Source organism: Hippocampus zosterae, chromosome 6, assembly GCF_025434085.1.
Source record: "Hippocampus zosterae strain Florida chromosome 6, ASM2543408v3, whole genome shotgun sequence".
Taxonomy (NCBI): domain Eukaryota; kingdom Metazoa; phylum Chordata; class Actinopteri; order Syngnathiformes; family Syngnathidae; genus Hippocampus; species Hippocampus zosterae.
This window is the reverse complement of record NC_067456.1, coordinates 19908932-19923712: the sequence shown is the minus strand read 5'-3', so window position 1 is coordinate 19923712 and position 14781 is coordinate 19908932. Positions and strand designations below refer to the sequence as shown.

At 40.6% G+C, this 14781-nt stretch overlaps 1 protein-coding gene across 2 annotated transcripts; it reads right to left on the bottom strand.

Annotated features, from left to right (window-relative positions):
- Positions 1 to 316: 316 nt before the first annotated feature.
- On the bottom strand, positions 317 to 12523 carry figla (folliculogenesis specific bHLH transcription factor). 2 transcript variants are annotated; one of them, XM_052067055.1, is made up of 6 exons: positions 12323 to 12523; positions 9236 to 9382; positions 9060 to 9149; positions 7824 to 7976; positions 4789 to 4886; positions 3745 to 4736 (listed from the first exon to the last, which is right to left on the bottom strand). In XM_052067055.1, exons 1-5 carry the CDS (start codon positions 12506 to 12508, stop codon positions 4848 to 4850), a joined length of 615 nt encoding a protein of 204 aa, XP_051923015.1. In that variant the 5' UTR covers positions 12509 to 12523; the 3' UTR covers positions 3745 to 4736; positions 4789 to 4847. The 2 variants fall into 2 exon arrangements, with proteins under 2 accessions (XP_051923016.1, XP_051923015.1); XM_052067056.1 differs by lacking the exons at positions 3745 to 4736; positions 4789 to 4886 and adding an exon at positions 317 to 1812.
- Between the last annotated feature and the right edge of the window lie 2258 nt (positions 12524 to 14781).

The window sequence follows — 14781 nt, the reverse complement described above, 5'->3', positions numbered from 1 at the left end:
AGAGGTCACATTATATTATAAAAGTGGGTGCCGTGCATTGCAAAGTATCATTGATCAAAAATGTGAATATTTGACAATAAGCGCAACTCTATACAAAAAGCCAATTAGTATAGCCCTGCGTTTTATAGTCTTACCTCAACATTAATGCTGATTTGCAGTCTTTGTAATGGATATGAATACATTTTGAATGTGAACCGAATACATTTAATTTTTGTTAGTGAAAGTCTGACGGACCTCAGGATGGTTCACAAACGCGCTAAAAAGATTTATTTTGTTCCTGTTGTTATTGTTCAGTTGTTGTTTTTTTGGGGGGGTGTATTGTGATATTTATTGAAAACACCTTACGGAATATGTTTTGTGAGAAGAGGGAACGGTACAGACAAACAATTGATCCTGCTGCTGCAAGTGTCTTCATTTTGAGTCACTGCATTCTGGATCTTTCTCGCCCACCTTGTCTTCGGCCTCCATTAATGTCTGATTTAAAAAGGAGAAGAATCCAGATTTATGCACTTCTTATGGACCTATGTCACTGATAAATGTGGATGCAGAAATTTTAGAAAAAGCTTTCACTCTATGTCTTCAGATAAGTCTCATAATTATCACCGGTGACCAAATTGGATTCACAAGAGCGTCAGTGGTTCTAGACTAATAAGTGATTTAGTTTGACACTGAAAAGGGGTTTGACAGACTGGAGTTAAGCTATTTATTTGAGGTGTTGTAGATATTTGGATTAGGTGAAAAAATTATTTCCTGGACAGGCTTCCTGTACTAGTTTACTGCATATCAGTCTACTAATGCTATTCAGTCACATTTCTTTCTGAAATAATGGGGTGATCAAAAGTGGTGTCGCTTCTCTGCACTATTTGCAAGAATGATGGAACCGTTGTCAATTTATTTTCAGTCCTACATATTTTGTGATAATCTTAAAAAAAAAGAAATTATATTTGCTTTGTGCTGATGACTGTTATATTTGTAAGCTTACTACAAAGTATATCAGTTACTGTAATCCATTTTTCATCCATCCATTTCCTGATCCGCTTTATCCTCACAAGGGTCGCGAGGGGTGCTGGAACCTATCCCAGCTGTCTTCAGGCAGGAGGTGGGGGACACCCTGAACCGGTTGCCAGCCAATTTGCCGGGTACACCGAGACGAACAACCATCCGCGCTCACACTCACACCTAGGGACAATTTATAGTGTTCCATTAACCTGCCAAGCATGTTCTTGGAATGTAGGAGTGCCCAAAGTAAACCCACGCAGGCACTGGGAGAACATGCAAACTCCACACAGGGACGCCGGAGTCGGAATGGAACCCTGCATTTCTGCACTGTGAGGTCAACGCGCTAACCACTTGATCACCAGGCCGCCTAAGTCTCCATTCATACAAGAAAAAGAAATTAACCATCAAACTTTAAATTTAACTTTGATCCATAATGTTGATGTCCTGTACGATTTGGAACGGGGAAAGAAATTGTACATTCAGAAGACTTGACAACAGTTGAGGGGAAAAATGCTGTCATTTTAATTTATTTTAAATAAACAAATTTCCCATTACAGTAAATAAAGCAAACATTTTCCCCACAATTATCTTGCACATGGTACAGCAAGTACAAAACTAAGACTTACAATCATGTCAAATCAAAATACGTTGTCCATTGTAAATGTTAACAAGACCATATTTAGTGAAATAAATTTTCCAATCTAACAAACTAATACAACTTGCAAAAGTTAAATAAAAAAATAAAGGGCACCTTCTAGCATCTTGCTGAAGGTTGCTGAAGCTGCTGAAGGTTGTTCTTCATAGGAAAGATCCCTGGCGGAGGAGAATTAATTTGCCAATGTTTCTAACAACACAATTACAGTCAACGTACTTCTGATTGAACACATTATCCATGTACAACTGCATTTACAATGGTGTGATCCACATTACAAATGACATTTTAGAAAGTCTGACTGACAAACACGGACTGAGATATTTCAGTTACTCTTGTTTTGTTGATTGATAGTGTTGTACAGGTTTGAGGTCTTTGCAAATATAATTCGAAATGTGGTTTGAATCATCGAGTGCAACTGCATATTGATAAGAGTGAAGCCAAAATCAAAATTTTTAATTAAATTGTAGTGAAATACTTTACCACAAGAGGGTACTGTAATACTGCAGGAATCTTTTCTCTTTCTGTGCTGAAAAACTATTAAAACACGACACTAACAATCATAATCATCATGGATAGATAATGGTAATAAACCGTACAATAATCTTATATTTCTTACTGCATTATGGCAAATTAAATCTCATTAATAATTTGTGGAATGTATGACGTCCGACATCAACGAAGATTTTGCGCTTTGGCAAATGGAATAAGCTGACAACCGATTTTTCGATCCGCTTTCTCCTCACAAGGGTCGCGGGGCGTGCTGGACCCTATCCCAGCCGTCATCGGGCAGTAGGCGGGGGACACCCCGAACCAGTTGCCAGCCAATCACGCGGAGACCAACAACCACTTGCGCTCACGCTCACACCTAGGGACAATTTAGAGCAGTGGTTCTTCACCTTTTGAGAGGTACCGAACCCATCCACTTAATATGCACATTCACCGAACCCTTCATGAGTGAAACATATTTTTTTTACAAATTCAAGATATAGTATTTGGAAAAAAAACTCATTTAATAAAAACAGAAAAAAGTAAATAAAATGTCAAGAGATAAGTACTGTATACAGTATCTTTTTTTTCTGCAACCAGTGATGGCCAAGCGGGCGTGCCATAACTAACTAACATGTTGAGTCACGTGTGTCTTACTCTCCATGGCAGAGGCTCCATTGAGCCCCTGAGACCAACCCATCGAACCCATGTTAAGAAACACTGATTTAGAGTGTTCAATCAGCCTGCCATGCATGTTTTTGGAATGTGGGAGGAAACTGGAATACCTGGAGGAAACCCACACAGGCCTGGGGAGAACATGCAAACTCCACATAGGGAGGCTGGGATCGAACCCATGACCTGCAGTGTGAGGTCGACGCGCTGTATGCTATTTTATTAGGCTACCTTTTATACTTTCATCTGTGTGTGTGTGTGTGTGTGTGTGTGTATGTCTTTAGTTATTGTGTTTGTGAATGCTTTTAAATATTGTGCAGCAAACTAAATTAGCTCATGTATGAAAGGCATATGACTAAATCTGCCTTGCCTTTAGGTCCCGCACAACTACTTTAGTCATAATCAGTAGAGGGTGACCACAGCTAACGGCATCCAGAGCTAAAATATTGCTGTTGGTATCACATACAGACCTGAAAGGTTCAGGCCTCTATGACTCAAGCTGTACTTGTTGGGGCTATACAGTATACATCTTAAAACCCTGATTGGAACATCGCGACAATCAATTATTTGTTTCTAATCTAGCAGGAAGTACAAGGTCAGCTTTTGTCAGAGCAGTAGCTAATTAAAACGGTGAAGTATGGCAAATTGCTGAGTGGGAGCCGCCTCAATCAGAACCTCTTCAGCTTCAAAATCAACAAAACACACAAGACAAAGAATTAGACAGTTTAAATGTATAGTGAACCACACGCGAGTCAAAACAATCAAATGATTTTTGTCCACCGTTCACGAATGGCAAATCTTAAAAATGTATTTGATTGCAGAGTTTGAGTGTTCCTTCTTGACTATTGCTGAAAGGTGCCTCTTTGAAAGCAGATTGAGAGTTAGCATTGGCCACCAGTATGGCAGAGTGATTATTTCTATATGTGTGTGTGTGTGTGTGTGTTTGTGTGAGGGGCAATAATTGAAAAATAAATGCACGTCAGAGCATTTCTCCGCCACTTTCCACAGATCTGCACTTCCAAGTGACATTGCCAAAGATTTAAGTTGTACAAAAGGTGGGAGTTAAAATACTTACATCTCACAACTGTGTTGAAAGAAGCATCCCTAAGGCTGAGAGGGAGGAGGGTGCCAACTAGTTTGTTAAAATCACCACTATTGCGGGTATGTGTGTGGGCAGGAGAATACCACTAAGAGCAAAAACTCCAAGTACTTGATGAAATCACATTACAAAAACAACAAAAAAACACAAAAAACAAAACAATCAAAACATGTTTATAATTGCCTTTACTACATTCATAGTTTCAACTGTAAATACACCACAAACCTTTCCGGCAAACAGTCTCAAAACTTCAAATCACCCTGAAAAATAAATATGCCTTTCATATTTCATTTTGGGACAGGGGGCGTAAGCAACTGAAGCGTGTGTGTTCATGTGGCAAAAGACTCAACTTTCACAAACCCAATCGTCTTGACATACAAAGCTTGTCTCTCGGTCGGGACCACCTCAATAAACCGCCTGAAGAACAAATCCTATTTAAGACCGGGCTTTGACACCACCATATCGTGGCATCTGAAGTATTATATAAAGGCCCCTCTACCTGCAAATAGAAGAGTTTGTTCGAAAATAACCGATAGGTGAATAGCGAAGCACCAATAGACAGGGGTTTACTGTATGCACATCCTCGAACGCATTCTTTCCACGGGTTGCTCAAAAGATGTACTTGCAAAACCTTTAAGTGCCACTCAGTTTCATGTGATTAAAATATCCTGCAACCATGGAGAAAAACACCCAGAGTACCAGACATGGTCATGACTCATGGAGCTCGATAACAATATTGATATTGTAGCAAACAATTCCTTTTTTAATTGAGACAAAGGAAGTAGCAATACACTTGTTACCAGGATCTGACAAATTGCTGTGTTCCTTTATTTTGAATTGGAAGTGCAAGCAACGCTGCATGACGTATATCCGTCACCATCATCCGGATATCATATATCCGTCGTTACTTTGTATTTTTACGTCCTACAGCAACTGTCACAAGCTGAAGAGCCACGGTGGAAGAGGTGATGAGGTCTGGCATCACATGAAAAGGGAACATCTTTCAGAAACAGCAAAATATAAAATAATGGAACCGCGAGTCTCCGAGGACGTTCATTCACTCAGTTTAGATTTGTAGGGGAGGGTTAAATAAAAAAGGACAGACATAGACAGGACATAAATAAATAACAGAAGTCATTCCAAATGGCAACTTTCTGGCTCGAACACCAACAAAGTTGAGAAGAAGAAAGAAAAAGGGTGGTAGTCATCAGTAGTTACTCATCTAGATCAGACAGGAGAGTAAAAAAAAATATATATATTTTAAAAGGAGTCATTTTTCTGGGGAAAAAAAACCCCCAAAACAAAACAACAAAAAACTATGGAACCATGACCCAAAATCACTTCAACACACCACTGTCTCGGAGGCCTGGGCTAAATGAGTGACAAGCAATACTCCTCATCAATCTGGCTGCAGCTTACACCGAGTGCTTTTGCCAGATCAGCCTTGGAACCTTTTATTCAACTTGCAATGATTTTCTGTTGCATTGAGATCTGCACTAATTGCAGGCTGTGACATTGATCGACTGTCTTTCTCCAAGGAAACCTTTCACAGTTTTTGTTCTATGACTAGGTGCAACCATCATGAAAAACTATTTCATCATCCCCAAACATTCTTTCAATTGACGGGATACAAAAAGTGTCCAAATTGTCAACCACTTGAACTCATCCAGTCATCCATACTCCATGAGTGCTTTTCTTTAGTGGATGGCAACATCATCTGTTTTTTTTTCTAGTTGTGTTAATGATTGCTTTTGTTTTACTTTTCTGTGTACAAATCCCATTTACTTCCGGCAGTTTCTTATAGCTGGGTTTGTTAGTTTCTTGTCTTTCCTTGGTCTACTTGCATGCTTGCTTTTAGGAACCTTCCAATGTTATTTTTACTTCTTCCAGATTTTATACACACCTGACTGAACAACCAACATCTTGTGCGACATCACGTGCTGATTTACATTCTTTAAAGAGTTTGATAATCTCTCCTTTGTTTCAGTTGACACTGCCCATGTTGGAGCCATGATTCAAATCAGTCGATCAATCCCGTTTATGTCACGGCGGACTAATGAGCAGATCTAATCGGATGCAAGTTTAAGTTTTGGTAATTGAAATTTACAGGGGGATATCCCCCTTTTCCCCCCTCAGAATTGAGTGATTGCACATTTTTTCCCTGTGCTTAGTTTAAAAATGCAACTGATACTCACTACCACATTTTCTTTCTTGATTTCTTGAAATCAGGAAGTTGCCATTTGAAAAGACTTCCGTTTTATGTCATGTCTGGGACTGAATTTGTTTCTACAAGTACAAACATCCTCCGAGAATGGAGATTCTTTGGTTGGGTGATACGGCTCTTAAGTCTATCACGACATGAGTATTTCACATTGATCAGTGTCAAACGGGTCAATACCAAGTAATCAAATACCTTTTTAAACAATGTGCTTTAGAGGGAAGGGTGATATGGCTGAAACATTTTTCACACCACAAGTATTTCATATCAGTCAATAGTGCAAGAGTGATTGATTTTTTTAAACTACTTACAATAAGAACATGAACTGATTAATTTGACTAAATATAAAATATGTCAAGTAATTAATTATCAAATTAAATAGAGCAGAACTATGAAGAGGAAAAATACAATTTATAATCTCTGGTGGGAAAAACTCATTTATGTATGCTGACATGTGTAATGTCCAAAGTTGCTGCACTTTAATCGCTTATTTTCCGAAGACGCTACCCTAAACCAGTTGTGTTGACAGTTACTTGAACTTTTATTCAGGGTTCATGCAACGCAAGTGTGGCTACCTAATATTCTATTGGAGTGAATGTATCACAGTTTGCTCACTGTCTACTTTATCCTTGAACAAGCTCTTTATTGTCAGTGCATCCATTATTTTATTTGAGCGCAATGCTACGTATCCATCCGGAGGTGTTAGGCTGGTATGCACAATATAATCTTATTACAAGTGTTGTATGGAGTCGACTGCTCATTCATTTGAACAAAATTCTGCCACGATACATGCGCAGCGCCACATGCGCACACTTCTTTGTTGGTTGAGCTTCTCCTTTGTGTCTGCAGATGAGCGGCTCTGATGCACTCACTATAGTCTTTGGGGCTTTAAATCTATATATATATTGCGCGTCGTCCCGCACGCGGTCTGTCCTTCCGTCTGTCCCTTTTCAAAACGTACCTACTTCACCGCGCCGCTGCGCGCCGCCACTGCGCCGCTCAGGCAGTGGCTCACTACGATCGCGCGGGCATCTTAGCGAAAAAATGTTGTCTACCCACAAGCATTGCAATGAAATTGTTAGTTATTTAGTACAGCTAAACATCTCTTTATTTTCGCGATAAGCAATGAAGATGAACAAAAAGTTGAACCAAGCAACAACACTTTTGTGGGCCGAAGGCCCACCTTACCAGCCTTCCGCAGGAACTAGCTGATGAGCCGCCCAGAGGGCGGCGAACCACCACCTTACCAGCCTTCCGCAGAAACTAGCTGATGAGCCGCCCGGAGGGCGGCGAACCAGCTAGTGTCTTATATGCTTTAATTGGGGTACAAATCTAACACGATACCACCGTCTATGCCTACAACATACACAATTCCACGGTTTGCTTCCTGAGATTTCAAACGTATCTACGGCATTTTATATTGATAATGTGTCTAGTGAGATACAGACTGAATGATCGCCCATCCCTCGACCGTGATTGCATATTTTTTGCCAGGAGAGTACAAAGTGCAATGCTGTGCCGATTAGCGACACATGTTTGTACATTGCCACTGAAGCACAATTTCTTGCAAATGTTCCTGTCATGCACCTCACCTGCATGGTGCCCCCACTATTTGAACCCCTGTTGACAGCATTTATACCTGTCAATACTTTTCCATACAACTTATTCTGCGTCAAGACGCCAACATGTGTTACCGAAGATTGGTTGGGTGCTCCTTGAATGATGAACTGGTATGCAGGCATCGCACAATGTTGGAACACCAATCTGGTCAAATCTCCATCTTCTGTTCCTGATTCAGAGGGCATGATGAAGCAGTCTTCGGTGTGGTCCTCTGACAGATTCAGAAACTGTAATGTAGACCACATACAAAAAACCCCCATCAATTCTTTGTTGATGCGGACTCATACATTTGGTGGCTAAACATTTCGTCTCTTTTGTCCAATACCCACCGCAAAGACATCTTGCTCAACTTGCTGCATTTTGATCTATGAATCCCATTCAAACCGTTGATAGCAAGCTAGCAGCTCAAGTGCCATCATCAGTGATCATGGGATACAATGGTTTTGTTCAAAAACAGTTACCCTTCCTCCCCTTGTCACTGAAACATTGAAAGAGAGCACCACTTAAATATGTTCAGAAAGTTTACATTGATCTGATCGGGAGATATTAAGATATCCTTTATTTGTCCCACACTGGGGAAATTTACAGCCTCCAGCAGCAAGAATGTGGGAAGAAAGAAGAAAAAAAAACACAGTTCAATTAAGTGCAATATAAATACAAAATGGATATTTTGCACATTATGCAAAAATTGGTGATCAATGTCAAAATTTGGTGATAAATGATGACATTTTGATTGGCTCTGCAATGTAAGACAATACAGCAAACGATCTTTACTGCAGGGACGTTCTGTGCTGCTATTGTTAAATCCAAGCTTTCTCCGCATACAGGCAGTTTTTCCCCCAAAATTTTTTTTAAGGATTAAGGAGATTTTTGGTGTGGGACATAAAGTTGTCAGATTTACACCCCCCCCCCCATTTTTCCATAGATTGAACTTTGTCATTTTGGCCAGAAGTTTTAGGGTTTTGCTTTTTTTTTGCCCAATGCATTTCAGTGGATGTCATTTATCAGCAAATGTTGACCATTCGTGAGTTGGGCCAGTCCCAATTCTCTACGAATTGGTGAGGGTCAACTGTACAGTAAATAAACAAGTTGTTTATATAGACTGGTACAATTTTGGATTGGATCTGTGATTTTTTAATCTAGTTGAAAGGCTGACACCCGTGAGACAATGTGTGAAGACAAACAATATTTAACATCGTGATCAGAGAACATTTACTATGACATAGGACACACACACACAGATTTCATTTCTACTAAACTGTGAACTTTCAAAAAAATCTTCAATAGAGAACAGCAAGATAGAGACTTACATCATCCACCCTCCAAAGATCACTGTCAAAGCCTTCTGGCTGACCATAGGTGATTGCATTCTTTAGGAAGTCTGTCTCACTGCCCACAGTCTAATGAGCACAAAGCAACAATAATAGATCAACTTAAAAATAACTATTACTGCATTCAGTTACAGGAAAAATGATAGGTGCCATACAGTTTCCGTGTCTTGCAAAACTGCAAGTAGTAATCGAATGTACTCTGTCGCCGCTTTAAGAGTGTCTACTTTGCTGGGCTTGCGGTCTGGACGCATCAGAGGTACCATTCGCTTCAAGCGTGAGAACATGGTGTTAAGGTTCCGTATCTGCAAAGTTAAAAACACAATGAACATGATCTGAATGTCAAGGGTCATCTTTTGGGAGCAACCACAAGAAATCATTCAAATTATCGGTGTACAGAAACAATAGTGTCAAAGGTTGCTGCCAGTCCCGTAAAATACAGAATTGTCCTTTAAATGGGAATAACATTTTGTGTCCTGCATTAAAGCAATGCGGGACGTGATATGTTCCATGTTTTCCTAATTGTCCCATGCATCTGTCTCACACACAAACACGGGTGAACAACGGATTTAACAATAATTAACGAAATAAAGAAAGGAAATGTTAAAGATAGCAACGTGGTATTGCACGAACATAACCTATATCTGGGGCGTTCTCGTCTGGTCTGTGCCAAATCCTCTGTCTGCCTGCATGCAGGCAGCCTGGCGCCTTTACGCTGCCAGTCTTGATTGTACAGTTGTTACAGCAAGTTTAGACTAGCTCAGTATATACAGCCTTGAACATGTATGCATGCGCACGCACATGCACAAGTTTACAAAAGTTTAATTTTCCTCCTTTGTCTCAAAGTAACGGTGTGCCCGTTGTTCCATTTACAGCATTTTTAAAAGCTATTTACTTTAAGTATTGTCCTCTCTCAGTAAAAGTCTCCCCAGAGAGGCTTAGTTTAATTTACAGGACTTTATATGTATACAATACAGGTCTATATGCTCAAGTTCAGGCTATTAAGTGTTTCATTATTGTTAAATATGTGAGAGTACAAATCATTGTTTAATTTACAGCACTTTCTAATTGCCTATAGGCTATGCTCAGGCTACTTCAATTTATTTAAAGAAATATGTGAATCGCTAATAAGCACTTTAAACTTTAAGTACGTCTAAATGACATGTTAAATAATGTCAATTAAATCAAACCATTTTGTTTTTTTCATATTAAAAAAAATACATGGATTCTATGCATTTCTGGGTTTTCCATCCATCCATTTTCTGATCCGCTTAACCTCACAAGGGTCACAGGGCGTGCTGGAGCCCATCCCAGCTGTCTTCTGGCAGTTGGCAGGGGACACCATGAACTGGTTCCCGGCCAATCGCAAGGCACACAGAGACGAACAATCCTCTGCGCTCACACTCACTCTGAGGGACAATTAAGAGCAAGGGTGTCAAACTCTTTTTTTTTTGTCATGGGCCACATCGGAGGTCCGTTATCACTGTGAATGTTGTAAAACCATATAAATGTTTCACCACCTCCAGATATTACATACACAGTGAACAACAAGTCAAGTCAACAGTATTTATAGAGCACTTTCAAACAGCCATCGCTGCATACAAAGTGCTGTACATGAAGCAAATTAACATGCACAATAAACAATAAGACAAATCGGTAATAAAGGCGATAGAAAGCACCAAACAGTAAAACCAAGAACAAATCTAAGTCATGCTGAGGTGAATGCCAAAGAATACAAGTGAGTTTTGAGGAGGGCTTTGAAGATGGGCAGCGAGGAGGCTTGTCGAATGTTCAGTGGGAGGTCATTCCAGAGAGAGGGACCGGCAACAGAAAAGGCTCAATCCCCTCTGAGCCTCAGTTTAGTTCTTTGTACTTCTAATAATGTCTGCTCCACAGACCTGAGGCGCCGGGCAGATGTGTAGGGGCGGATGAGCTCAGAGAGGTAAGGTGGCGCGAGATTATTCAGAGATTTGAAAACAAAGAGGAGGATCTTGAAAATAATTCTAAAATGAATGGGGAGCCAGTGAAGGGATGCCAGAGTAGGAGTTATGTGCTCCCTCTTACGAGTACCAGTCAAGAGGCGAGCAGCGGCATTCTGGACCAGCTGAAGGCGCTTAATGGAGGACTGGCTGACTCCAAAGTAAAGGGCGTTGCAGTAATCGAGCCGGGATGTGACAAAGGCATGAATTACTGTCCCAAAGTGTTCATGTGAGAGGAGAGGTTTTATTTTGGCCAGCTGTCTTAAGTCACCAATTTGCCGATCGAGTTTGAAATCACTGTCCAGTTTTGAGGCCCAAGTTTGAGACCGTTGATTTCAGATAAGGAGACAGGGGGCCCAAGTCTACAGGATGGAATGGGCCACTGGGACCAAACAATATCACCTCTGTCTTCTTTTCGTTGAATTTCAAGAAATTTTGTGCCATCCAGGTTTTGATTTCTTCTAGACAGGATAGGAGTGGTCTTAATGAGAAGGCATCTTTCTTGCTCAGTGGGACATAGATCTGGCAGTCATCTGCATAGCAGCAGTGGAAGGCAATACCATGTTTCCTTGAGATGGAACCCAATGGGAGCAGATACAGCGAGAACAAATTGGTGGATAACTTGTTTTGAAATGAGAAGTCAAGAACAATGGCTTGTTCAAGTATTGTTGTTATGGATTAGATATGACAATTTGAAATTTTGGTTCAGACTTGAGCAAACATCATGGAAGTTGACATGCTTGAGTTGCTTTCGCGGGCCACATAAAATGGTATGGGGGGCAGATCTTGCACTCAGGACTTGACGTTGGCACCTGTGATATAGACCGTTTCATTAACTTCCCACGCATGTTTTGGAAATGTGGGAGTAAACCAGAGTACTTCGAGAAAACCCACGCAGGATCAGGATGAATAGGCAAATTCCACACTATCAGGCCAGAGCCGGAATGGAACCCTGCTCCTCTGCACTGTGAAGCCGATGCGCTCACCAGCCGACCACGCTCCATTTCAGGGTTTTGGGGAACCAGGTTTGTTTCGTCCGATTGGTTTTGCCGCTGCGCCATGAGTGCCTTACTTACAGATCTCAAAGGTAGCGACCCTAATTTTAAACAGCGACATTACGCGGAGATAAACACGTTAATAGGAGTTCCAGCTCATGTTGGCGATAGTGCTTTCCCTTAAATTCGTTCCTGTAGAGTGGTGAATTAATATCGGATAGCCGCTCTTCGCAATTAAAATCGAGGTTATTCTACGCACTCGCTCACTCACCCGAAGCCGCTCCTTAGCATTGACCTGTTCTCTTTTTCTCACACTTTCGTGGAAGTCCTCTGCAACTACATAGTAGTCGTCGTTGACTCGTTTGAATTTCTCGATGTTGCTGTAAACCGGTAGAGCAGATTCGCCTGTCAGTCGCCTCAAAATGTCACTCATCAACTCCTTTTCGGGAACCTTCATTTTATCGAGTATGGTCTATTTCTAATAATTATAATATAATACTCTCATGTGAAATTCCCGGTGGTCGTTCATGAATTGTGACGGCCTCAGGCCGAGGCAGGAGGGAGAGCACAGGAGTCCAGGACAGGAGTAATCATGCAGCTATCCACACCTGCGCAGTACCGACCTGAACGTTGTCTTTCTTGGTACGGAATCTCCCGCGTAGCCAACATACGGATCGGTAATTTCCGGTTTGGGAAAAAAATATTTATCAACACTCGTCACGCGCTATTTATAGGCGTGCCCAAACTAACAATCGCAGATGTCTTTTTTGTAAATTATTTCTCCACACTGCATTTGGTTTTCTTACCGGTCCGCAGACCACAGGTACTGACCACACCCCATTTGAGACCGGGCCGCACAAAGATAAACCTGCGAGCTGTGGGCAAATTGACTCCATCAGACGTGGCGGAAATGTGCGCGACCCTAGCCAGTCGGACTCCCACTTCTAACATTAGTTTGCAAGTTGAAATAAACAGAATCCGCCAATAAATGAAAGGAGAAGCAGTAAACACAAAGTAATCGAAACAAATTGACCAGACGTATACTGTAGCTAAACACGCAGCTGATGGGTAGGCGTGATTTCTGAAGATGAAGCTATTTTGACAAGAGTAGTTCTTCCCTTAGCGCAGTGTTTCTCAAATACTGTAGTGGGGCGCGCATTTGACCTCGGGGAACATGCTTTTTTATTTTTTATTTAGATTTTTTTTTGGGTGGGGGGGTCTTTTTCCTAGAATAAAGTGCAGTTGCACCTCTACTACATTCGGGGGCAGTAGCGCTCTCAGGGCTTGGTTTCAATGTGACTACGGTGGCAGACGAGGAAACATTACTGTGCTTACCGTGTCTAAAAATGTTCTAAGTGGGCAGCATAAAGCCAAATAAATTAAGGCGTCACTTGAAAACATTACACTCCGATCACGCTGATCAGCCGGTTAAGGGTTTTTTTCTGTGAAAACGTGCCGAATATTGCCAAAAATCATCCCGCTTTGTGACTGCTACTTCAGTGAACTTAAATACAGGTTCCGACTACACATTGAGCATTGAGCTGAGAGTTGCTTTTTTGTTTTGCAAGACAGCTTTCTTGTTGAGGCGGCCTGTCTTTCTTTTAACTTGCTGTGTCCTTCAAACCTCGCTTCGAAAAGCTGTGAATTGCAAAACGTGCTCATTGTAGTACAGAAGAGGATTAGCGCCAATGAAGGAACAAAAAAAGAACAATGTTGGCAAGATTCTCACTTTAATCTCTGACTAAAGTCAGAATTCTGTGAATAAAGTCAGAAGTCTGACTTTAATCAGAATTCATAAAGTGAAAATTCTGACTTTATTCTCAGCATTGTCACCTCAAAGTCAGAATTCTGAGATAAGAGTGAGAATCTTGCAATATTTTTTTCTTCATTGGCCCTAATCCTCTTCCGTATTGCGTATTGTAGCCATTAATCCATCGTCTTTGATTTAAAAAAAATCCGCACAAATAATTTTAATATTTTTGTTTTGCAGGTTAAAGTTTTTTTTTAATATTGTGCTCCGAGTTAATGTTGGTGATCAGTTTGCATTATTTATTGATATGGTCAGTCAAAAATGGTTATAGTTTAATTAAGGATTTAATTTTATTGTTGAATTTCAGATGCACTTTAAATCTTTTCTGTTACAGTTAACCCTAAAGCTATTTATTGTAAGTTGGTCCATATTTCTTTCTTTTTTATTCTCTGATACGTTAATAAGGATACATGCTTATGCAGAGGTGTACTGATAACAATTTTATGGACAGATGATACTATTTATAGTCACGCTGGGGGGGGGGGCGAGATGTTTTCTTCTTCATTTTGTCACTTTGCTACTGATTTTTTGCTTTACTGTTGTATATGTTAGTTGCTCAATGTACAGTACTTGGCGTGCAGTGATGGTTGTTTGAAAGTGCTCTATAAATACAGTTGAGTTGAGTTCATAGGGGGCGCATGACAGAAAATAATTGAGAAGCACTGGGTTAGAATAATTGAACTTTTATACATGTATTAAAATGTTTTCTCAGAAATGTGTCCATGGGCGACGAAAGCCACACAATAGTATGACTTGTTCATACCTCAGAGGTGCATGTCTACAAACATGAAAGAACTACATGACAGTTTATAATTAACCAATCCGTGTCAAAATCAAAATGAGGTGTGATTAATTTATTGGAGCTAACCGTTGCTACAAGTGAATGTGAGAAATGACAGCGAGATGGCCGGAAAGTCCTT